This window comes from Onthophagus taurus, chromosome 1 (genome assembly GCF_036711975.1).
Source record: "Onthophagus taurus isolate NC chromosome 1, IU_Otau_3.0, whole genome shotgun sequence".
NCBI lineage: Eukaryota > Metazoa > Arthropoda > Insecta > Coleoptera > Scarabaeidae > Onthophagus > Onthophagus taurus.
Genome location: NC_091966.1, coordinates 43338356 through 43364650, shown reverse-complemented (window position 1 = coordinate 43364650; position 26295 = coordinate 43338356). Strand labels below are relative to the sequence as shown.

Here is a 26295-nt window from a genome sequence, read left to right as displayed (position 1 = left end):
ATTATATTTTTCAAACTTACCTTTTTAAATCAGTCCAATTTTGAAGAAATCAAAAAACGCAATTGAGACATTCCTCTTGGTTTGTTCCGCGGTCTGATTGCAATCGTTTCTTAATCTCCATTTAAAGGGCTTCAATTTGATACAATTTGAAATCAATTTAATTTTTCAAAAATAGAAAAATGAAACAATTAACAATCAGGTTCTAATGAATTGCGTTTGGATTTCTATTGTTTCTTGCTTTAATTTGATACCAAGAGCCCATAAAATACAATGGATAATCGGGTTCCGATGAAATAGAAAACCAATTTAATTTTTAAATAATTTATTTTCATCCAAAAAGTAAAACGATTAAATAATTTTTATTAAAGTACTTATTAATTAAGTATATTTAAAAAAAAAATTTGTTTTATTTAATTTTTAAGACCGTAACTTACATTGCACGTTAGATAACTATAAAAGTATCTTTTTAAACGAACCCAAACACAATTTTTAGTAGTTTAAAATTAGATTTCTCTTTGTGTTACAATACGTTTTGTTATCACAGTTACCGTCATAATCGTTTTTTTAGTTTGTATAAAAATACTTAGCAGTTGATTAATTAATTTAATTAATTAATCGGTAGTAGAAAAATATTTTTTTCTTCACGATTACGGCTTAAACCAAATTAATTACAATACTGAAAATAATTAGTGATTAAGAATAAAAAGTGGAACTATTTAAGTAGTACAAGAGAATACCCTGGCTTTTTTAAACACCATTTTGAACACTTAAAACTTTGAAATAAATCTAATAAGTACACTATAAAATGGAAGTTGTAGAAGAGGCTTTTATGTACAGAAATAAAGAATGATTAAAGTACAACGTAAATAATCTAATGAGGATATGTAGTTCTTTGTATTTATCTTTTTAATTTCCTATGCGTTAATGACAAGAAAGTGACGATTATTATTTTTAAAAAAATGCCTTTTGCGTTTAAAAAGTTAAAAAAAAGGAATCTAAGTTTGTTGATAACTACTAATCGATAAATTTATTGCATCTACTTATCCTAATCCAACGTCCAAAGTCATCATGACTAGAAATCCAAGAATTGAGCCCCAAGTTGCCAATTTTCCATTCCCACTGTAAAAAAAATTGAAATGAAATACATAAAATAAAATGATTGAAATGTAAATGTAAATAAATGAATTGAATGAAGTTTGCGAAATCATATGATGCACCGTCACAGTTCTGTTCTTCTTCTGGTGCGGTCGAGACGGGGCGAATGTACGAACGGATGGATGGATGGATGCCTGTCGAATTCCTTCACGTTGCCAGCTGGGGCCATCGCCAAGTTCGTTCACACGGCCGGACGCGCGACGTCGTCCTCTCTTCTTCGTCGTCGTTCCCCAGACGGGAACGACTTGGTCATGACGAAGACGACGACGACGACCAGAAAACGAGACCAACACGGATCAAATTAAATAAGGAAAATTTCATATTTTGACATTAAACGATAACATTATAACTTAAAAAGTGATATTTTGAATTCAAAAAAACCAATCATCTCCGTAAAAAATTGAACGACTTCAAACATCACGTGAATTTTATTTAATCAAATAAAGTGATTGGTTCTAAGTTTATCCGAAATTGCTTATAGCTAAGTACGTTGTAATATCGACGTTGCCAAGCCAAAACGGCTTAAATTACATTTACTTGATTATTTAAGAAAACAAAAAATTTTGTATCACATTGTATTGAAATAGGCACATGCGCAAAATGTAAACTAATATTGTACCGATTGTATGTTGCTTGAGGTTATATCACTTTAACTGTTGGATGCAGATTTAAAAATCCTATTCAACGGTGTTGCTAAAGCGGTTATGAGTAGGCAGGAACGTTTTTCGGCCCTTGGCCATCTTCAGAGACTCTACAAATAGATTAACATCTCTCCTCTTATCCATTTTACAAACAACAGCAGTAAGTAGCGCTAGTTAGCATAAGATATCACTATGGTACATATTTTTATTGCACTAAAACTAGAACTAACACTAGACGTAGATCTAGAAAGTTTCGGGTTTAGCCGTTCTTGGTGTAGTATTAGTTGTAGTGGCAGTGGTAGGTAGCGCTAGTTAGCATAAGATATTACTATGTTGTATATTTTTATTGAACTAAAACTAGAAATATTCGGGTTTAGTAGTGAAAAAATTATATTTTATTATATTATATTTTTATTATTATATTCGTAATCTTCATAAAAAATCCTTTAAAATGAGTCCAAACTCGACATATTTACCTTTAATATTAATGAAAATACAATCGCTTCCGGTTTGAAACGTCAACGTCAATTTAGTAAAATTTGTCATCTTCATTAAAAAATCTTTAAAATGAGTCCAAAGATGACGCACTTATCTCAAAAGACAAAAAAGTTAAGAGGCTACTTTACCATACAGCTCGGCAAATTACAAAAAACATACATTATTTATGAAAATATTTGGATGAAATTTTGTACATAGCTTCTTCTAACAATTCTACATAACGCATGGTGAAAATTTTTAAAGTTTTCCAAAAAAAGGGATTTTTTTCCTCAATATTATACAATTTGGTCGTTCTTTTTTAGCTTGCATGATAGTATACTTGAAAATAGTAATATTTTTCAAATAAATTTTTTCAAAATTTTTAGTTATAAAGGAATAGTTTGTAATTTGCTAAAATTGCAAAAAGGTAGCGTAAAAATGAATATTTTCCGTCAAGATTCCCACGAAGTATTACCACCGCGTTAGTCCCGCCTCTTGCCGACTGAGCGGCGCTTACATCGACTCTCTTCATCGAAGCTCCTTGTTTTATCTATTACTTTTTAATGTGGTAGAGAAAATAATCATTTCCAAAAGTACGTTTTGAACTTTATTTTCCGTGATTTTCTACTAATGATTGTGTAATTTAACAAAATTTTTGAATTTATAGTCAATAGTTGTTATTTTATTGTGTACTATAGTGTTAGTTTAATTTAGTTTGTGTAAAGTTTTTATAAACAATGGGTAAGTATGTTCATCTAAAAAACTACCCCTTAGCATTTAAAGATGTTCTCGAAAAAGGAGTAATAGACGGTAATAATTTACGATATAAATTTTTATAAAATCTAAAATTTCATATTTTATAAACCGAGATTCAATTGAAAAATGTATTCATTCCGAAAGGTAAGTTAAATTTTATTAATTTTATTGTATAAACTGTGGCACACATAAAAAGGACTTATTTAAAAAGAATAAACCATCACAGTAAAAATTAAAACGATACATTATTTAAAGCGATACCATAAGATAAATAATACAAATGATGCAGAACCAAATACTGATGGTGGAGAATAATTCATTCAACTGCAACAAAACTCGCATTAAATTTATTAATGAGTCAAAAGCAGGGCTTAGCAGCTCATTTCTTTTATGTTTTATGTGCGGGATAAAAAAGAAGCTTACACTGAAGAAAGCAAAGAGTCTATTGAGATAAACTCTGCTGTTGTTTCTGTTATCTGTCGGTACCGGATATACACAGGCTGAAGAATTATTGTTATGTGTTTGTTATTTATGTTAACAAAAACATTCCAAAAATATCAAGAAACCGCAAGTGACATGGCATAGCAGTTTATGAAGAACGCAAGTAAAGAAGAATTAATTTAGTTACAGCTTCAGGAAAAGTAAATAAAGACTGAATAAAGACTGTAAACGCTAAACGCTCGAACAACATCAATTACGATGCATCATCCGGAGTGGTACTGCTATAAAATAATTGTATACAATAAAATAAAATACTCGTGTATACAGAGTAATTCAGGTAGGTAGCGAAAGCCGATCAGGGTAATGATAGCAATTCGGTTATAATTTATGAGTGACATTTCACACGAAGAATATAAAAGAAAGAAGAATTTATTGGAAACTTGCAAGATGGATGCATTAACAGAAATAAAATACAAATTCTTACCAGAAGCTAAAGTACCAATCAGATATGGATCCAAGAAAGGTATCTGTGCCTAACTGCATCGAGATTTGGTGATGTATGTAGGATGAGAAATGACACGTCTTGCTTAAATAAAGTTAAATCAATCTTGTACTCGAAATTTGCTAGAAATAATAACACTAAACATGGCCAAGACTATGAATGGCTTGCATTAAAAAAATTTGAAAGTAAATATAACTTGCCAGCAAACTCTTGAGCTCTATTCATCCGTAGGATGTATGGATTCTTAGTTGCAAGTCCAAATGAAACAATAAAAAACGAAAATGCCATCGTCGAAGTGAAGTGTCCAGCGAATTTCAAGAGCTTACATCTATTCAACGATGGCAAATTAAAATTTTCTAAAGATATTTCTAGTCAGGGCTGTTTTATTTATTACACTATTAGCCATATTTTGTATACTTCAATCATTATTTAATATTATTATTAATTAGGTATTACATATTATTTCATTTACTTATACAAGGTGATGCAGACCATGCAGTCCATTTTTTAAACAGAAATATTAAAAAAGTTCGAATGAAAAGTAATAATATTCATAAAGGAACCACATTTATTCAGCTATTTTTTCTTTAATTTTTGTAACTACCTGTGTTTTCAAATAAAATTACTTACACGGTTACTCTGAGACACCTGTATATCAAACGAACGCATAATAATACAACAAAGATATAATTTATAAATGTTGTACCGAACTTTTCACATTCCCTGTATTGCAAATATATCTATTTTAATATAAAATGAAGTTATAAATGTTATTTTCGTTTCAAAATGATATAAATGTTTTATGCCCCGCAAAATTATTTATTGCATTTGAAATTGATTTTTGCCTTACATTCAATTGAATTATAAACCCATAATCTTAGATGTTCTCAACTTCTTTCTCTAATTTCTCTATTAAAAAATTAATATTCTATTCATATCGAAAAAAAGCGTTAAAAAAGTGATATTTGCGTAATGTAAATTGTTGTGAACCAAAATACTTAAAAAAACAAACGTAGTAAAAAGGTGGGCTACGACTACGATTATTAATAAAAAATCAAAATAATAAATAAATTGGAAAGTCAATAAAAAGATTGATTGTAATTCGTAATTAAGAAAAATTGTTAATAAACAATAATATTTAGAAGAAGTCGTTTAATTTCTTCATTAACAACATCTACGAGAAAAAGAATCGTAATAAAATAAACACGATGTTTTTTTTATCTATAAAGGGTCGGGCCTAGTAGAAAATAAACTCCGCCTCGTTGCTTCCGAACGTCCGTCGTCTGCGCCCCTCAGAAACTGACCGACCTGGTAAAGTGGGCTCTTAAAATATAAAACATTAAACCCGAAGTTAGCAACAATGAAGATAGCAATTTAATTTTTAAATATTAATACCAACCTTAATTTTTTATTTTTTTTTATTATATTTTTGTTTTTGTGACAAATATTAAGACATTTTATAAAAATTAAAAATAAGTCAAAATGACATTGACATTTCAAACCGGAAGTTGCTTATATCTCGAGTAATATTGGAATTAAACGTATCGTGTTTGGACTCATTCTAAAGGATTTTTCATGACAATTACAAACATGTCAAAATTGACGTTGACATTCTTAACCGGAAGTTGACCATAACTTCATTAATATTGAAGATAAATATGTCGTGTTTGTACTCATATTAAAGGATTTTTAATGAAGATTACAAATATGTCAAAATTGAGGTTGACATTTTAAACCTGAAGTTAGTTATCATATAACAGAAGTTTTATAACTGAAGTTAATCTACTGTTAGTCACTTTTCCAGACTTTCTTTTTATTTTTAACGTGTTTCTTGGGTCATTTCACATTGATTAAAAAAAATCTTCATTTTTTTAGCCACATGATGATTCTTGAATTTTTCCCAAGTTTCTTAATATTTCTTTTCTTAAAAAAGAGCGTTCTTAAATTTTAACCTGTAATCTTATAACAAACACTTCGTCCTTAATTTCCTTTTATAACTTTTTAAGCTTTAATTTTGTAAATTAGTAACTAATAAACTGATTTCCACTTTGATATGTGATCTTTTTTAACAAAACAAAAAGAAATATTAAGCAACTTGTTTGTAAAATGGATAAGATATTAATTTATTTGTAGAGTCTCTGAAGATTATCAAGGGCCGAAACTGGTTAGACTTAAATTCTATATAAAATAAAAACCAGTTTAAAAGTACAAAATCAAACTTTAGATTATTTTCTTCAAAAATTTTTACACGAATCATTTTGTTTCTAGTTTTAGTGATTAAATTTAAGCCGCGATTTACAGAAACACCTGTATAATCGTAAAATATAATGAGTCACCAGGCGTCTTCTGTGCTTGTGATAGCTGTCATCAGTGTTCTGTGATAGAAATGGAGCTGTTTGAGCATATCTATTCTGAGATGTCTTATATTTTTAGAGAGATGAAAAGGAAAATCCTGTTTTTCTCAACATAATTCATTTGTCGCTAAGTCAAGTGATGTATAATGCGGTCCAATTAAGTTAAAGTCGGTTGTACAATATACTGATAAATCTACCTGATAACTATCCGGCCGATAAACTTATTAGGGGGATAAAGATATTCGCTATTGTACAAATTCTTTTTGTCGGTAGGATTGCAATTGGCGAAATAAGAGTAGATTGGTACTAGTTTTTCCCCGTATCTAGTGATTTGTGTCGTAGGTTGGTAACGCTAACGTCTTTCTTTGAAGTTTGAATTATGATTTTGACAATAATAACAATTGTTCAAAAAAAAATGTTCACGGTTCATTTAACCGTCTTTAGAGAGGCTAAACCCAAATAATTCTAGTTCTAGGTCAAATGTTACTTCTAGTGACAGTGCAAGTGTAAAACTAGAACTAACACACTATATCTAGAACTAGAATCATTTGGGTTTAGCTGACTTTAGAGACGTGCGGCTAAACCAGAATGATATTAGTTCTAGGTACAGTGTTAGTTTTACATAATAGCAATGCTAGTGTAAAACTAGAACTAATACTATATCTAGAACTAGAATCATTCGGATTTAGCCGTCTTTAGAAATGTGCGGCTAAACCCAAATGATTCTAGTTTTAGGTGTAATGTTAGTTCTAGTGACAGTGCAAGTATAAAACTAGAACTAACACTATATCTAGAACTAGAATTATTCGGGTTTAGTCGTGTTTAGAGACGTGTGGTTAAACCCAAAGGATTCTAGTTCTAAGTATAATGCTAGTTCTACATAGTAATAGTGCTCGTGTAAAACTAGAACTAATACTACATCTAAAACTGGAATCATGGAACTAACACTATATCTAGAACTAGAATCATTCGGGTTTAGCCATCTTTAGAGACGTGCGGCTAAACCCAAATGATTCTAGTTCTAGGTCTAATGTTAGTTCTAGTGACAGTGCAAGTGTAAAACTAGAACTAACACTATACCTAGATCCCAACCCGTATTGAAAGACGTACGGCTAATCCCGAATGTTTCTAGTTCCACATCTATTGTTAGATCTCGTTAATCATTATCCAGGGTTAGATTGTGGTGTATTTTTATTGAATGAAAAGTAGAACTAACACTAGACCTAGAACCAGAAACATTCGGGTTTGTTTGATTTCCTTTTATCATCGTGTGCTTAATGGATGTGAGTAAATAAGTATAGTACTTTAACGATGAAAAGTTTTATTTTTATTTTTTGGTTTCTACGGGTTTCGGCGCGACGTCATCATCAGGAAAACCACGTCATACAATTTCTGCCTTTTCTTATCATATCATTCAATTATATATAATACATAAGGACAATATCATACTGACATCACCTTTTTCAAGAAAATGTTTTCCTTTGCAAAACTGCCTGTACTACTACATATTAAGCTATGTTGTATTTTATGTGGGACAATGTATTTATACAGAGTGAGTTTTTTGCGATGTTTAGTATGGAGATCTTGAAAACTAGCGGAGATAGAGAGACGATTAAATAGGGAAAGAATTGCAGTTTCATGAACTCAATTTAATGAGCTTTTTGTTTTTTGGATGAAATGCATGGCTAACTAGATATCTCGAAAAAACCGTTTTTTTGTTATATCGTTAGATATCTATGGCTCCGTTATTATTGATTTTAGGAAAAATTTGTAGGGTATTACATGTTTAATAAAGCAGTCTAGCTGATTTTTTTATTTAAGCAATAATTTTTAAGTTATGACACAAACTTGTAATTTTTCTAATGGAAACCATAGTTGGCCATGACTTTTTAAAAAAATGGCCTTTTCTCAACGATTTTAATGGTATACCGCTTGACATGGATATTTTTATTAATAAATAAATTATACTTAGCCATTTATTCTTTTAATTTGCAAACTGTTCAGTATGCTATGGAAACAATTGATAGATACGTTTGCAAACGTAAGTTTCCATGATTTCGTACCGCTAGCTTATTAAGCAAATGACGCGTCTGCAGGAGCAATTCATCTAACATATTATCGAAGTCGTTCTGTAGAAAGTGAAGATAACGATCTGTGTTTAACGTATCATAAAAACGGGCCAAGAATTTTTGAACAAATGACACCGCACCAAACATTAAATCCAAACATAACTTGAGGTCTCCTCCCTTGAACATGGTGCGGATTTTCATGCATCCATAAATGTTGATTATGTCTATTAAACGAGCAGCAGTTTGTAAATCGTGTTTCATCTATCCACAAAACTTTAATCTAAGCTATGATCAGCTTCACACATGTTAATAAATCACGTACACGCTTATTGTAGTCATCTGGGGGTAGTGTTTGTGAAACTGACACTTTATATGAATGAAATGTATGCTTTTTTAGTTCTCTTACGACAGTGCCTTGTGACGTGCTTACGATGCATCTTGATGCATACTCACCCAAATTATCAGCCTCTTCAAAGTAGGTAGAGAAGGCTGGCGACGATCAAAATACTGTTCTGCAGCTTGTATTGCATTTTTATAGCATAAAATGTAACGCTCAGTGATATCACGCTTTTATTGATTAGAAAAATTCATATTGATTATAATTTACAAAACCTCAATCAACGTTAAGTAGAAACTAAACGAAACATACGTTTGCCTTAAGCTGTCATAACCAAACGTATCTATCAATTGTTTCCATAGCATACTACCTGAACAGTTTTTCAATTAAAAGAATAAATGGCTATAATTTATTTATTAATAAAAATATATATGTCAAGTGGTATATCATTAGAATCGTTGAGAAAAGGCATTTTTTATAAAGTCGTGGCCAACTATGATTTCCATTAGAAAAATTACAAATTTGTGTCATAACTCAAAAATTATTGCTTAAATAGAAAAATCAGTTAGACTGCTTTATTAAACATGTAATACCCTACAAATTTTTCCTTTACACATTTTTCCTAAAATCAATAATAGCGAAGCCATAGGTATCTAACGATATAACAAAAAAACGGTTTTTTCAAGATATCTAGTTAGCCATGCGTTTTATCCAAAAAACAAAAAGGTCATTAAATTGAGTTTATGAAACTGCAATTCTTTTCCTATTTAATCGTGTCTCTATCTCTGCTAATTTTCGAGATCTCTATACTAAACATGGAAAAAAACTCACCTGTATATTGCGAGTTAGATGAAATTCCCGGTATAGAAAGTACTATGAAAATGAACGTATTCATCGTAATAACAACAATCGTTGAAAAATTTGTTAATAATATCAAAATCATAAAACGTTTGTTGAAGAAATTGTAATTTTGTTGAAATGATGAGAAGAGGTTGGGCATCGGGCGTCAATATTTGGCAAATTGTTTGTTATTGCGCGTCGGCTATTGGGTTGTCGATCGTTGGAAGGACGTCGTCGTCGACGACGACGGCAGACGACGGCGAGCGTCGATCTCTAAAACGCGATTAGGACACGCCCCCCTGACGCCTTCGCCCCGCGGCACCCAAAACAATCCAACCGATGCCGCCGCCAACGATTAAAATAGCGGGGCCCCCGTAATGAATTACAAGAATCAACGGTCGGTTGGATTCAATAACTTCGACCTAAATACCAATATCTCTTTCTTTCTCTTTTTTTATTTTTCTTTCCACAAAGATTAATAATAAAAAATTAACTTTAAACCATTTATTTCGTTGTTTTCATGAAAATACCTAAATTAAAACAAAATATTTCTTATTCCATTCATCTTTCTTTCACGGCAAACTTATCAATGAACCGATTCCCTCCATCTTTCTCATTTTCCATCTCCGTCTTCGTCGTGTTTCTTCACGCACTTCTTGAATGCGCTTCTACACCTTTCTTTTAAACCCGATTTATTATTAAAAAAATTTCTAATTATTTCGAATTTCTTTGTTTAATAACGGTTGTTATTCAAGAAGAGGGTTTCTCTCGCGGAGACCACCTCGATGACGACGACGACGTTCGTGTCGTCGACCCCGCCTAATCGCCAAAGAGTTAGTCTATCTTCCGATTCGATAGAGAGGAGAATAAAAGAGAATGAAAGAGAAAGATGGAGAGGGTGAAAAAGTGTCGTTTACGATTAATAAACGCCCGAGTTTGCATTGTTGACGTTCTAAAAATGAAGAAAATAAATACTCGATAAGGTATCGGTGTTATGGCCGATTAAAACGGTTTTATTATGTTTTTGGGATGATAAGATTCGTTGTTTCATATCAGAGGTAAAGAATACTCACTTAGTATTGGCTTCGGGAATTATATCATCGACTACAACATATATCATAGCGCCCGCGGCAAACGCCAAGGCATAAGGCAAAACGGGTTGAGCTAAGGCCACCGTTAAAGCACCCAGAACGCCAAAGATTGGTTCAACCATACCACTAAGTTGACCATACCTGAAATACAAAAAAAATACTTTAAATTATAATTATTATTGTTTAAAAGATGACCCTGCAAGGTCGAGTTTTGTGCCTCATTAATCACTCCTCCTCAGTTCGCCTCAACTCAGTTTGCCTCAACTCAGTTTGCCTCAGTTCGTTTCACATACGCCCTCTACCGTAAACGCTAAGTGTCTCAACAAGGTACAAAAGAGAGCCGCCGAAACTGTTCACGAAAATAAAAAGGAAAAAAAAAATAAAATGAAAGGATGAGAAGAAGGGAGGGGGCTTGGTTCGTCGTTGGAATGCGGTCAGAAATGTACCTATTGCACATCTACCAAAAACGATTTCTTCGTCTTCTCACAGATCGCTTCTTATCGGTCTCAACACATCTATTACGCGGCCCCCTTGTAAATTTCATATTTGAAAGATGAAGGATGATGAAAGAAAGCGGCGTGAAAGGTACAATTTCGCCTTTCTTTATTACTTACCAAAAGCTTCGCAAGGTCGAAAAACCGGCCGCGTGAAGCGGAAGGCTTACGGCTAAACCTTCGGGAAAGTTTTGAATTCCAATTCCGATAGCCAAGTTTCTGAAAATGTAGAAAATAATTTTTGTTTAGTTTATAGTTGCATGTTAATGTGTTTTTCATAAACAGTGAATTTTACTTCAAATGCAATATACAAAAATATATTTCTAGTTGTAGATCTAATGTTAATTCTAGTATTGCACTAGCACTATCATTAGAACTAACACAAGACCTAGAACTAGAATCATTCGGGTTTAGCCGTCTTAAGAGACGTGCGGCTAAATCCGAATGTTTCTAGTTCTCGGTCTAGTGTTAGTAAAGTTCTAGTATTGCACTAGCACTATCATTTGAACCAACACAAGACCTAGAACTAGAATCATTCGGGTTTAGCCGTCTTGAGAGACGTGCGGCTAACCCCGAATGTTTCTAGTTTTAGGTCAAAAATTAGTTCTAGTGACAGTGATAGGTAGCGTTAGTTAGCATAAAATATCACTGTTCCATATTTTTATTGAATTAAAACTAGAACTAACACTAGACCTAGAACTAGAAAGTTTATGGTTTAGCCGTGCGTCTGAAGACGCACGGCTAAACCCGAAACTTTCTAGTTCTAGGTCTAGTGTTAGTTCTAGTTTTACACTAGTACTATCATTAGAACTAACACAAGACCTAGAACTAGAATCATTCGGGTTTAGCCGTCTTGAAAGACGTGCGGCTAAATCCGAATGTTTCTATTTCTCGGTCTAGTGTTAGTTCTAGTGTTGCACTAGCACTATCATTTGAACTAACACAAGACCTAGAACTAGAATCATTCGGGTTTAGCCATCTTGAGAAACGCACGGCTAAAAAAAAACTTTCTAATTCTAAGCCTAGTGTTAGTTCTAGTTTTATTTCATTAAAAATATGAAATACAGTGATGCTAACTAGCGCTACCTTGTTTGGACTCATTTTAAAGGTTTTTTAATAAAGAATACATCATGAAAGAACACCATGAAGTTGTCCATATGTCTATTATACAGGATGCCCATTATATATGGAATATAGTATATATCTTTGTAGGTATCAACTTTATAAAAAAATATTTTATACAAAACTTGTTTAATATTTTATTTGCCATAATAAGACTGCATTCAATTGTTTTTAATTCAGAAAACAAATGAGTAACGAATTATACTTAAATTTTTTTTAATGGCAATGTATTCTTTCTTTAGGCTCATTTGATAGAGATTACTTTTCTGTTTACGATGGCGTAAAATTTTTATCCTCACATCAGAAAATTTTTGAGAAAAATGGAAAAACTGTTTATTAATAAAAATTAATCAATAACATTAATCTTCTAGATTAATAGAATCTCGATATCTATAACAGAATCTAGATAACCGAGATCGTCAAGTACCTCGAATTATTACTGTAAATTAAATTTACATAAAAAATAAAACAAATAAACGAAAAATTAGTGTACATCTCCAATAATTCGAGGTACTACGAGGTACTTGACGATCTCGGATATCTAGATTAATGTTATTAGTTAAATTTTCTTAATAAACAATATTTACATTTTTTTCAAAAATTTTCTGATGTAAGGGTACTAAAATTTTACGGCATCGTAAAGAGAAAAAAAATCTCTATTAAATGAGCCTAACACAGGGTACATTGCCATTTAAAAAACTTCAAGTGTTATTCGTTGCTCATTTGTTTTCTGAAATAAAAACAATTGAATGCTGTCTTATTATGGTAAATAAAATATTAAACAACTTTTGTATAAAATGTTTTTTTATAAAGTTGATACCTACCAAGATATACACTATATTCCATACATAATGGGCACCCTGTATGATAACAGACTTCAGGTTTAAAACGTCAACCTCAATTTTGACATATTTGTAATCTTCATTAAAAATCCTTTAATATGAGTACAAACACGACATATTTATCTTCAATACTAATGAAATTATGGTCAACTTCCGGTTAAGAATGTCAACGTCAATTTTGACATGTTTGTAATCGTCGTGAAAAATCCTTTAAAATGAGTCCAAACATGATACGTTTAATTCCAATATTACTCGAGATATAAGCAACTTCCGGTTTGAAATGTCAATGTTATTTTGACATATTCTTAATTTTTATAGAATGTCTTAATATTTGTCACAAAAACGAAAATTAAAAAAAAAAAATCAAAAATTAAGGTTGGTATTAATATTTAAAAATGAAATTGCTATCTTCTTTGTTGCTAACTTCGGGTTTGATGTTTTTTATTCTAACTTTTTTGTTTTTTGAGATAAGTGCGTCATCTTTGGACTCATTTTAAAGGTTTTTTAATGAAGATGACAAATATGTCAAAATTGACGTTGACGTTTCAAACCGGAAGTGATTGTATTTCCATTAATATTTAACTTAAATATGTCGAGTTTGGACTCATTTTAAAGGATTTTTTATAAAGTTAACAAATATGTCAAAATTAATTGTTGAAAGATCAAACTCATTTTAAAGGTTATTTTATAAAGATTACGAATATAATAATAAAATTAAACTTGACATTTTGTTGTTTAACGTTAAATTGTGGTATATTTGTATTATTTTTATAATCCTTTAATATGAGTAGAAACACGACATATTTATCTTCAATACTAATGAAATTATGGTCAACTTCCGGTTAAGAATGTCAACGTCAATTTTGACATGTTTGTAATCGTCGTGAAAAATCCTTTAAAATGAGTCCAAACATGATACGTTTAATTCCAATATTACTCGAGATATAAGCAACTTCCGGTTTGAAATGTCAATGTTATTTTGACATATTTTTAATTTTTATAGAATGTCTTAATATTTGTCACAAAATCGAAAATTAAAAAAAAAAATCAAAAATTAAGGTTGGTATTAATATTTAAAAATTAAATTGCTATCTTCTTTGTTGCTAACTTCGGGTTTAATGTTTTTTATTCTAACTTTTTTGTTTTTTGAGATAAGTGCGTCATCTTTGGACTCATTTTAAAGCTTTTTTAATGAAAATGACAAATATGTCAAAATTGACGTTGACGTTTCAAACCGGAAGTGATGGTATTTCCATTAATATTTAAGTTAAATGTGTCGAGTTTGGACTCATTTTAAAGGATTTTTTATAAAGTTGACAAATATGTCAAAATTAATTGTTGAAAGATCAAACTCATTTTAAAGGTTATTTTATAAAGATTACGAATATAATAATAAAATTAAACTTGACATTTTGTTGTTTAACGTTAAATTGTGGTATATTTTTATAATCTTTTAATATGAATAGAAACACGACATATTTATCTTCAATACTAATAAAGTTATGGTCAACTTCCGGTTAACAATGTCAACGTCAATTTTGACATATTTCTAATCGTCGTGAAAAATCCTTTAAAATGAGTCCAAACATGATACGTTTAATTCCAATATTACTCGAGATATAAGCAACTTCCGGTTTGAAATGTCAATGTTATTTTGACATATTCTTAATTTTTGTAGAATGTCTTAATATTTGCCACAAAAACGAAAAATAAAAAAAAAAATCAAAAATTAAGGTTGGTATTAATATTTAAAAATTAAATTGCTATCTTCTTTGTTGCTAACTTCGGGTTTGATGTTTTTTATTCTAACTTTTTTGTTTTTTGAGATAAGTGCGTCATCTTTGGACTCATTTTAAAGCTTTTTTAATGAAAATGACAAATATGTCAAAATTGACGTTGACGTTTCAAACCGGAAGTGATTGTATTTCCATTAATATTTAAGTTAAATGTGTCGAGTTTGGACTCATTTTAAAGGATTTTTTATAAAGTTGACAAATATGTCAAAATTAATTGTTGAAAGATCAAACTCATTTTAAAGGTTATTTTATAAAGATTACGAATATAATAATAAAATTAAACTTGACATTTTGTTGTTTAATGTTAAATTGTGGTATATTTTTATTATTTTTATAATCCTTTAATATGAGTAGAAGCACGACATATTTATCTTCAATACTAATGAAGTTATGGTCAACTTCCGGTTAAGAATGTCAACGTCAATTTTGACATGTTTGTAATCGTCGTGAAAAATGCTTTAAAATGAGTCCAAACATGATACGTTTAATTCCAATATTACTCGAGATATAAGCAACTTCCGGTTTGAAATGTCAATGTTATTTTGACATATTCTTAATTTTTATAGAATGTCTTAATATTTGCCACAAAAACGAAAATTTAAAAAAAAAAACAAAAATTAAGGTTGGTATTAATATTTAAAAATTAAATTGCTATCTTCTTTGTTGCTTACTTCGGGTTTAATGTTTTTTATTCTAACTTTTTTGTTTTTTGAGATAAGTGCGTCATCTTTGGACTCATTTTAAAGCTTTTTTAATGAAAATGACAAATATGTCAAAATTGACGTTGACGTTTCAAACCGGAAGTGATCGTATTTCCATTAATATTTAAGTTAAATGTGTCGAGTTTGGACTCATTTTAAAGGATTTTTTATAAAGTTGACAAATATGTCAAAATTAATTGTTGAAAGATCAAACTCATTTTAAAGGTTATTTTATAAAGATTACGAATATAATAATAAAATTAAACTTGACATTTTGTTGTTTAACGTTAAATTGTGGTATATTTTTATTATTTTTATAATCCTTTAATATGAGTAGAAACAGGACATATTTATCTTCAATACTAATGAAGTTATGGTCAACTTCCGGTCAAGAATGTCAACGTCAATTTTGACATGTTTGTAATCGTCGTGAAAAATCCTTTAAAATGAGTCCAAACATGATACGTTTAATTCCAATATTACTCGAGATATAAGCAACTTCCGGTTTGAAATGTCAATGTTATTTTGACATATTCTTAATTTTTATAGAATGTCTTAATATTTGCCACAAAAACGAAAATTAAAAAAAAAAAACAAAAATTAAGGTTGGTATTAATATTTAAAAATTAAATTGCTATCTTCTTTGTTGCTAACTTCGGGTTTGATGTTTTTTATTCTAACTTTTTTGTTTTTTGAGATAAGTGCGTCATCTTTGGACTCATTTTAAAGGTTTTTTAATGAAGATGACAAATATGTCAAAATTGACGTTGACGTTTCAAACCGGAAGTGATGGTATTTCCATTAATATTTAAGTTAAATGTGTGGAGTTTGGACTCATTTTAAAGGATTTTTTATAAAGTTGACAAATATGTCAAAATTAATTGTTGAAAGATCAAACTCATTTTAAAGGTTATTTTATAAAGATTACGAATATAATAATAAAATTAAACTTGACATTTTGTTGTTTAACGTTAAATTGTGGTATATTTTTATTATTTTTATAATCCTTTAATATGAGTAGAAACACGACATATTTATCTTCAATACTAATGAAGTTATGGTCAACTTCCGGTTAAGAATGTCAACGTCAATTTTGACATGTTTGTAATCGTAGTGAAAAATCCTTTAAAATGAGTCCAAACATGATACGTTTAATTCCAATATTACTCGAAATATAAGCAACTTCCGGTTTGAAATGTCAATGTTATTTTGACATATTCTTAATTTTTATAGAATGTCTTAATATTTGTCACAAAAACGAAAATTAAAAAAAAAAACAAAAATTAAGGTTGGTATTAATATTTAAAAATTAAATTGCTATCTTCTTTGTTGCTAACTTCGGGTTTAATGTTTTTTATTCTAACTTTTTTGTTTTTTGAGATACGTGCGTCATCTTTGGACTTATTTTAAAGCTTTTTTAATGAAAATGACAAATATGTCAAAATTGACGTTGACGTTTCAAACCGGAAGTGATGGTATTTCCATTAATATTTAAGTTAAATGTGTCGAGTTTGGACTCATTTTAAAAGATTTTTTATAAAGTTGACAAATATGTCAAAATTAATTGTTGAAAGATCAAACTCATTTTAAAGGTTATTTTATAAAGATTACGAATATAATAATAAAATTAAACTTGACATTTTGTTGTTTAACGTTAAATTGTGGTATATTTTTATTATTTTTATAATCCTTTAATATGAGTAGAAACACGACATATTTATCTTCAATACTAATAAAGTTATGGTCAACTTCCGGTTAACAACGTCAACGTCAATTTTGACATGTTTGTAATCGTCGTGAAAAATCCTTTAAAATGAGTCCAAACATGATACGTTTAATTCGAATATTACTCGAGATATAAGCAACTTCCGGTTTGAAATGTCAATGTTATTTTGACATATTCTTAATTTTTATAGAATGTCTTAATATTTGTCACAAAAACGAAAATTAAAAAAAAAAATCAAAAATTAAGGTTGGTATTAATATTTAAAAATTAAATTGCTATCTTCTTTGTTGCTAACTTCGGGTTTAATGTTTTTTATTCTAACTTTTTTGTTTTTTGAGATAAGTGCATCATCTGTGGACTCATTTTAAAGGGTTTTTTAATGAAGATGACAAATATGTCAAAATTGACGTTAACGTTTCAAACCGGAAGTGATTGTATTTCTATTAATATTTAAGTTAAATGTATCGAGTTTGGACTCATTTTAAAGGATTTTTTATAAAGTTGACAAATATGTCAAAATTAATTGTTGAAAGATCAAACTCATTTTAAAGGTTATTTTATAAAGACTACGAATATAATAATAAAATTAAACTTGACATTTTGTTGTTTAACGTTAAATTGTGGTATATTTTTATTATTTTTATAATCCTTTAATATGAGTAGAAACACGACATATTTATCTTCAATACTAATGAAGTTATGGTCAACTTCCGGTTAAGAATGTCAACGTCAATTTTGACATGTTTGTAATCGTCGTGAAAAATCCTTTAAAATGAGTCCAAACATGATACGTTTAATTCCAATATTACTCGAGATATAAGCAACTTCCGGTTTGAAATGTCAATGTTATTTTGACATATTCTTAATTTTTATAGAATGTCTTAATATTTGTCACAAAAACGAAAATTAAAAAAAAAAATCAAAAATTAAGGTTGGTATTAATATTTAAAAATTAAATTGCTATCTTCTTTGTTGCTAACTTCGGGTTTAATGTTTTTTATTCTAACTTTTTTGTTTTTTGAGATAAGTGCATCATCTGTGGACTCATTTTAAAGGGTTTTTTAATGAAGATGACAAATATGTCAAAATTGACGTTAACGTTTCAAACCGGAAGTGATTGTATTTCTATTAATATTTAAGTTAAATGTATCGAGTTTGGACTCATTTTAAAGGATTTTTTATAAAGTTGACAAATATGTCAAAATTAATTGTTGAAAGATCAAACTCATTTTAAAGGTTATTTTATAAAGACTACGAATATAATAATAAAATTAAACTTGACATTTTGTTGTTTAACGTTAAATTGTGGTATATTTTTATTATTTTTATAATCCTTTAATATGAGTAGAAACACGACATATTTATCTTCAATACTAATGAAGTTATGGTCAACTTCCGGTTAAGAATGTCAACGTCAATTTTGACATGTTTGTAATCGTCGTGAAAAATCCTTTAAAATGAGTCCAAACATGATACGTTTAATTCCAATATTACTCGAGATATAAGCAACTTCCGGTTTGAAATGTCAATGTTATTTTGACATATTCTTAATTTTTATAGAATGTCTTAATATTAGTCACAAAAACGAAAATTAAAAAAGAAAAATCAAAAATTAAGGTTGGTATTAATATTTAAAAATTAAATTGCTATCTTCTTTGTTGCTAACTTCGGGTTTAATATTTTTTATTCTAACTTTTTTGTTTTTTGAGATAAGTGCGTCATCTTTGGACTCATTTTAAAAGTTTTTTAATGAAGATGACAAATATGTCAAAATTGACGTTGACGTTTCAAACCGGAAGTGATTGTATTTCTATTAATATCAAAGTTAAATATGCCGAGTTTGGACTCATTTTAAAAGATTTTTTATAAAGTTGACGAATATGTCAAAATTAATAGTTGAAAAATCAAACTTTTTGTTTTTTTGAGATAAATGCGTCATATTTGGACTCATTTTAAAGGTTATTTTATAAAGATTACGAATATAATAATAAAATTAAACTTGACATTTTGTTGTTTAACGTTAGATTGTGGTATATTTTTATTGAAAGAAAAGTAGAACTAACACTAGACCTAGAACTAGAAACATTCGGGTTTAGCCGCACGTCTCTCAAGACGGCTTAACGCGAATGATTCTAGTGATAATGTTATTGTAAAATTAGAACTAACATTACACCTAGAAAGTATCATAACGTAGAAAGTACCTAGAACTAAAAACATTCAAGGTTAATGTTTTTTATTTCCCTTTTTGTTTTTTGAGAGAAATGTATCGTATTTGGATTCATTTTAAAGGTTTTAATGAAGATGACGAATATGTCAAAATTGACGTTGACATTTCAAACCGGAAGTGATTGTATCTCTATTAATATTAAAGTAAAATATGCCGAGTTTGGACTCATTTTATAGGACTTTTTATAAAGTTGACAAATATGTCTAAATTAATAGTTGAAAGATCGAACTTTTTGGTTTTTTGAGATAAATGCGTCATGTTTGGATGCATTTTAAAGGTTATTTAATTTTGACATATTTATAATCTTCAAACATCAAATATTTTTTTAGTTTGTCATTTCATTTGTCAAAAAAGTAGGGGTAGTTTTCTACTGCCTCTACTGGGATTGAATATACTGTGTTCTCTAATACAACAAATATTATTTATTATAAGGTTTTATTTCTTAATATTTAATATTAATATTAATTATTACAAAACACGTTTTCAAATATTCCGCCATTTTAGTTACACTGCACTTATTGAACTTAATCGAAAGCAGGTGCAACAAAATCTGCACTAACTTGCACCGGCTGCACTAAATTGCACTGCACCTGGCCCAACGAACAGTATGAGTGCAACTGCACTAAACTGCACTATCCCCAACGAACACACAACATCTGCACTAAACTGCATAGTGCAAGTGAATGCAAGTAGTGCAGTCCCAACGAACAAAGCTATGGTATTAAACAAAACCAATTTGGCAACTGTCATAATCAAATTGGCATTAATCAAAATCAAAATGACATTAATCAACATCAATTTGGCATTCAATAATGTAACAAAACAATCTTTGATTCGTGATTAACGTTTTAAACGCATAATTTTATACTTGGTAATAAACACTATTGTTAACTCAAAAGGTGACATCCTCCATGTTTAAAATAGATGTGATGTGCTTTTGAATTCCGGTTATAAACCTGTTACAGTTAGTTACATTAATTTTGGCAATATTGTTTTTAATTATATGTTCTAATTTTCAATTCTGTTTCCTTCCAAAATATTTTTCACTGCATTCGCCAAGTCCACCTTTACACCTGCTTTCAAAATTGACCAAGCGTGTTCAGTTGAATGAATTAGAATCATTCGGGTTTAGCCGTCTTTAGAGACGTACGGCTAAATCCGAATGTTTCTAGTTCTTGGTCTAGTGTTAGTTCTAGTATTGTACCAGCACTATCATTAGAACTAACACTATACCTAGAACTAGAATTATTCGGGTTTAGCCGTCTTTAGAGGCTAAACCGATAGAGGCTAATATTGCACTAGCACAATCATTAGAACTAACACTATACCTAGAACTAGAATCATTCGGGTTTAGCCGTCTTGAGAGACGTGCGGCTAAATCTAAATATTTCCAGTTCTCGGTCTAGTGTTAGTTCTAGTTTTACACTAGCACTATCATTAGCACTAACACAAGACCTAGAACTAGAATCATTCGGGTTTAGCCGTCTTGAGAGACGTGCGGCTAAATCCGAATGTTTCTAGTTCTCGGTCTAGTGTTAGTTCTAGTATTGCACTAGCACTATCATTAGAACTAACACAAGACCTAGAACTAGAATCATTCAGGTTTAGCCGTCTTGAGAGACGTGCGGCTAAACCCGAATGTTTCTAGTTCTCGCTCTAGTGTTAGTTCTAGTATTGCACTAGCACTATCATTAGAACTAACACTATACCTAGAACTAGAATCATTCGGGTTTAGCCGTCTTGAGAGACGTGCGGCTAAATCCGAATGTTTCTAGTTCTCGGTCTAGTGTTAGTTCTAATTTTACACTAGTACTATCATTAGAACTAATACAAGATCTAGAACTAGAATCATTCGGGTTTAGCCGTCTTGAGAGACGTGCGGCTAAACCCGAATGTTTCTAGTTCTGGGTCTAGTGTTAATTCTAGTATTGCACTAGCACTATTATGAGAACTAAAATCATTCGAGTTGTAGCCGTCTTGCGAGACAATTGGCTAAACTCTAGTTTTAGTTGTTATTCAATACCAAGTTATTTTATATTTTGAACACTTCGAAATTGTTTCTGAACAAGATTGCAACGTGGCATCCGAAAAGTTAAATACTTATTCAAAAGAGTGTTAGTTCAATTAGTACCGGGCGTAAAACCCTTCCTATTTATAAATGAGAAATAATTGTAGAAAAAGTAAGTTGTATTTGATTATTTTCGTTTGGTTCTCGTTCTTCTTTGGTGGGTATACACACGTCAGAACATCGGCCGGCGTCTTTAATCTGGCGCGGCGTCGTTCGAGACGAGGAGGAGATCGGCCGAGACCGGCTGCACACTGCAGTTCTAGCGCATACCTGAGCAGTTAACAGTTCTTGGAAACGGGCGGGTCGGAGACGGTCATCTGACCCCGAGCGCCGCCTCAGCAGCAGCTACAGGAGGCATCAGCGCCATCCGTCGATATCCAGGCAAAGACGATGACCACACCATCTTCAACCCGCAATCACGGATATAGATTATGTACAAACACGATATCTTCATTAATATTGTGTAATAGTGACCTTTATCAACAACTATACCAAGTATATCTTTTCTTTATATTTCTTAAACGAAAGATTAAACAATAAAATTGTTGTGGTATTAAAATTTTAATAAAAAAAAATAAATTATGTAATAATTTCGATTTTTTTTTCAATAATTTAAAAAATAAAAAATATTTCCCGGCGCTTCCACCAAAAGATAATTTGTAAGTCCAAATTAATTTATCCAAAAAAATAACATATATTAAGATAAGTCCAAAAGAATTTAACATCTTTCTTTTATATTAGATGGATTAAATCGATTATTCAATTATCGAAAATTTTTAAAACACATTAATAAGAATTATTTCTAATTTAATTCTTAACATAAATTGTTTGAAACATTTTTTGATATCATTGATTATTAATAAGATAATCTCAAAAACGTTGTTTTTATACCAGAATATGATTTTGAAACTTCCCAATTTATTTTTCTTGGCTAATTTTGTAGTTGTTTAGTATCTCTTATAAACTAGAATCATTTTGACACACACCAATACATTTGGTCAATTTTTTGCAAAGTTTGAACACTTTGAAAAAATATCGAAATGAATTTTTTAAATTAAATCGTTTTCGTTGAGTATTCTCGAGATATTTTTAATAGATTAGAATGATTTTAATCAACACCAATCATCATTTTCAGATTTTTCAAAAATTTGAAACTTCTGGACAACATCCCAATTAATTTTTTTAACTTATTTTTTTGTTGCCAAGTATCGCGTAATAATTTCTAATCGATTAAAATGATTTTGACAAGCACTACTACATATTTCGATTCCTTGCCAAATTTGAAACATCGTCAAAGATGCATTTTATTCGTTTTAGACATGCATTTTCATAAATATTTTGATATTCCCAAAAAAAAGAAGAAGAAATCTTTAACAATTCATTTTAGATTTTGAAAGATGTTGAGGGTGAAGAAAGAGGGGATTCTGGGGCGAAGCGCCAGGGCGTTTAAAGAACACGAGACGGTGAGAATCGGCGATAACAAAGGCATTCCGCGATGGTTCCCGTCCAGAGAGAAGAGCGGCGCTCTCTCAGGGGAAAAAAAATGTGCCAAGAGACGGGCCGCATTCAATGTAGATTCGGCGGCCTGTTTCGGGGATCTCTTCGGGGAACGAGGGGGGAGGGAGCAAAAGAGGGCTGCCGCCGCTGCTGCGATTCTGGGAAGGCGTCAAAGCAACCGCATGCCACCGCACGCCGCCCCGTTTCGAACCGGGGGCCCTCTTCTCCTTATTTATTTCGGGCCTTGTTGGGCACGGCGACCCTCCTCTTCCTTCCACGTCTTCTGTCTCGTTAACTAAATAGGCGAAACACTCGTCTTTTCGGTTCGTTTCAAGAAACATTAAAAAACGAATTGTATTTATTTTAACGAATCAAAAATTTCTACACACATCCTATAAAATTAATTCAAATATCAAATATATATTCTTGATTCTCTGTTTTTGATTGAAGATGTCCAAAATTGATTATATATACGGTGTGGCGTATGGTATATGTAAAGTTGTAAAAATGAAGTTTTTGAAGTATTTTTGATTTTTATTTTGATCTTGAATGTGTTATGGAGCCCTCGCGGCGGAATGCGCAGGCGTTTCGGTCGTCGACCCCGCACATGTCATTCTAACTGTCCGCAAATCCGCGGCGGCCGCCACTGCCGCCGTCGCCGCTTCTGGGAACAACCGCGCCGCGGCGCGCATTCCTCGCGTTCGTGCTCGAATCCCGTCATTAGGTCATGTACTCTTTCTCTCTCTTCTTTGCACAATATTCGCTTAATAACTAATTTCCAAAAAAAATTCTCATTGCTTATATTAATTTATATATACAGGGTATATCTGAATGACGTGCCCAAACTGACGCCTCCAATGTATTTATCATCTTCATAATAAAAATTTAGGTATAAATTGAACGGGGGTGGTTACGTTTAGTAGTTTAGAAGGGTAGGTTTAAAGTACAAATAGGGTCAAAACGTGCCCTATTATGGCACGTTTTGACTATTGACCTATTTATGGTTTTTGAGAAAAACAAATTAAACCAAAATTTTCCGCTATTTTTGGAGGGGTGCAGCTCCTTAGGGGAGCCGAAGTCGCCCATGGTTCATATATCAAAGTACCCTTAAAACTCACTAATCACCCCTTGAAGTTTGTTGCAGTCATTCAGACACACCCTGTATACAGGGTGTCCCAATTTCGATGTCCACATAGGCTATCTCCGAAACTAAAAGAGATAGAAAAAAAGTAGCTTACATGTCATGATCTCGTTTTTCGAGAAAATGCTAATGCCGAAAACTCCGAACAGCTATTGTCTTTTGTTTTCGCCCCATCGGCAAAAACTGAAAATTTTGCAAAAACGAATATCTCACTTATTATCAAAGATGGAGTATTATAAATAAAACATTATATGGGCAACTTTTTACGAAGAATTCAGTGGCGTAGGTAGAATTTTTTTCCCATCTTTTATTTTCGAGATTTGAGATATAACTTTATTTTTTTAAATGGAAACCATAGTTGGCTATGACCTAAAATAATTTGTTATTTTCTTCTGATAACAAATATATATAGTTTGTGGGGTATATTTCTTATAGTTATTGAATAATTAACAAAAATTCATTTTGTTCTATCTAAAACTAATGTATGTATTTAAAAGTTAATGTTGCTATGGTGATAACCATACATACTATGATGGAGCATAATGTATCAATTTTTTTTGTTCTTTCTAAAACTATTGTATGTATTTAAAACTTAATGTTGTTATGGTGATAACAATGCCACGATGAAAAACATTGGGTACGTTCAGCAGGTGTCAACAGTTGAATTAAATCAGTCAGCTAGTTGTATGAGCTTTAATACAGCGGGACGAAATCGGCTGAACAAGCAATTGAGAATTAGCAGTTCAGCATAACCTAAAACTATGGCCAACAATAATATTTTTGAAAATTTTGTGTTATTACAAGAGATAATGGATGATGATGTTGATTTTAAGGCTCATTTCATTTTATACAGTTCTGCCAGTTTTCAAAATTAAAGGGGAGAAACAAAAAATATTAATCCTAACCTAGAATTTCACAACCGCTGACAAACTAAGCGCAGATTACTTACGCTGAGATATTTACTAAACTGCTGCGTAACAGCGCTGACTTAGCATATCGTTCAGCCGCGACTGCTAATATAGCAACTTAACAGTTGACACCGGCTGAACGTGCCCATTGTTTCCAATTATTGCCAAAGTTTGTAGTAGTATTTAAAAATTCACTGACAACTCTGGCATTATGTGCTGGTGCTCCGTCATATTGAAAATATATCATTTGAGACTTATTTAATGGCAAATTGTCGAGGCACAATGTGCTGCCTTGATATATTGAGGTATTACCTGAGTTTAAGTTTTTATGGTAGATACTATATGCCAACATTCTATTATCTAAAAGGGAACACCATACATTGAACCTCAACCTTCTTTGAACACTCAGAGACTTCATTGGTCCAGATGACATTTTGAACAAACAGCAAATTATTTAATTTTTCTAAATATCATCCACAAAATTCTAATCTTAGATTGACATCTCCTGCACGTAAATAATGAGTTAGGCCCGCTTTGTATGGTTTATACATATTTTTCTTTCATATTCGGAAGCAGCGGTTTTTGGGTCAGACGTCTTGTTCACTTTCTCTGCAAGATGTTGATGGATTTATCGCAAGTGAAGCCAACACATTGACTTCATCCTCTTGCAGGCCATTTTGGTATGTTTTTGCACATGGTTTGGGGATGGACCAAAAATCTATTAAATTTTCTGCTAACCGGCTGAAGGTTCTTACGTGCGGTTGTCTTCTTTCCGAACACCTTGTGAAATATAATTCCGTCATATTACATTTTCATAATTTTTGAAGTTCATTGTAAAGTTTTATTTAGTTTTGTTATACTTTGACACCTAACATGCTGGTGCATCATACCAGCTCATAATGCCAGAGTTGTTATCGAATTTTTAAATACAACCTTTGGCAATTATTTGATACATTATGTTCCATCATAGTATGTATGGTTATCACCATAGCAACATTAACTTTTAAATACATACATTAGTTTTAGATAGAACAAAATGAATTTTTGTTAATTATTCAATAACTATAAGAAATATACCCCACAAATTATTTTAGGTCATAGCCAACTATG

At 31.0% G+C, this 26295-nt stretch overlaps 1 protein-coding gene across 2 annotated transcripts in view; it reads right to left on the bottom strand.

The window, feature by feature from the left end:
* Nucleotides 1-305: 305 nt before the first annotated feature.
* LOC111415928 (Zinc/iron regulated transporter-related protein 48C) overlaps nucleotides 306-26295 on the bottom strand; it is a 62475-nt gene continuing 36485 nt past the window's right edge. For both annotated transcript variants that reach the window (XM_023047829.2, XM_023047830.2), the window contains exons 5-7: nucleotides 11278-11376; nucleotides 10646-10804; nucleotides 306-1119 (exon numbers count right to left, since the gene is read on the bottom strand). In XM_023047829.2, the coding sequence (XP_022903597.1) occupies nucleotides 1041-1119; nucleotides 10646-10804; nucleotides 11278-11376 (337 nt within the window). In that variant the 3' untranslated portion in view covers nucleotides 306-1040. The remainder of the gene's footprint in view (nucleotides 1120-10645; nucleotides 10805-11277; nucleotides 11377-26295) is intronic.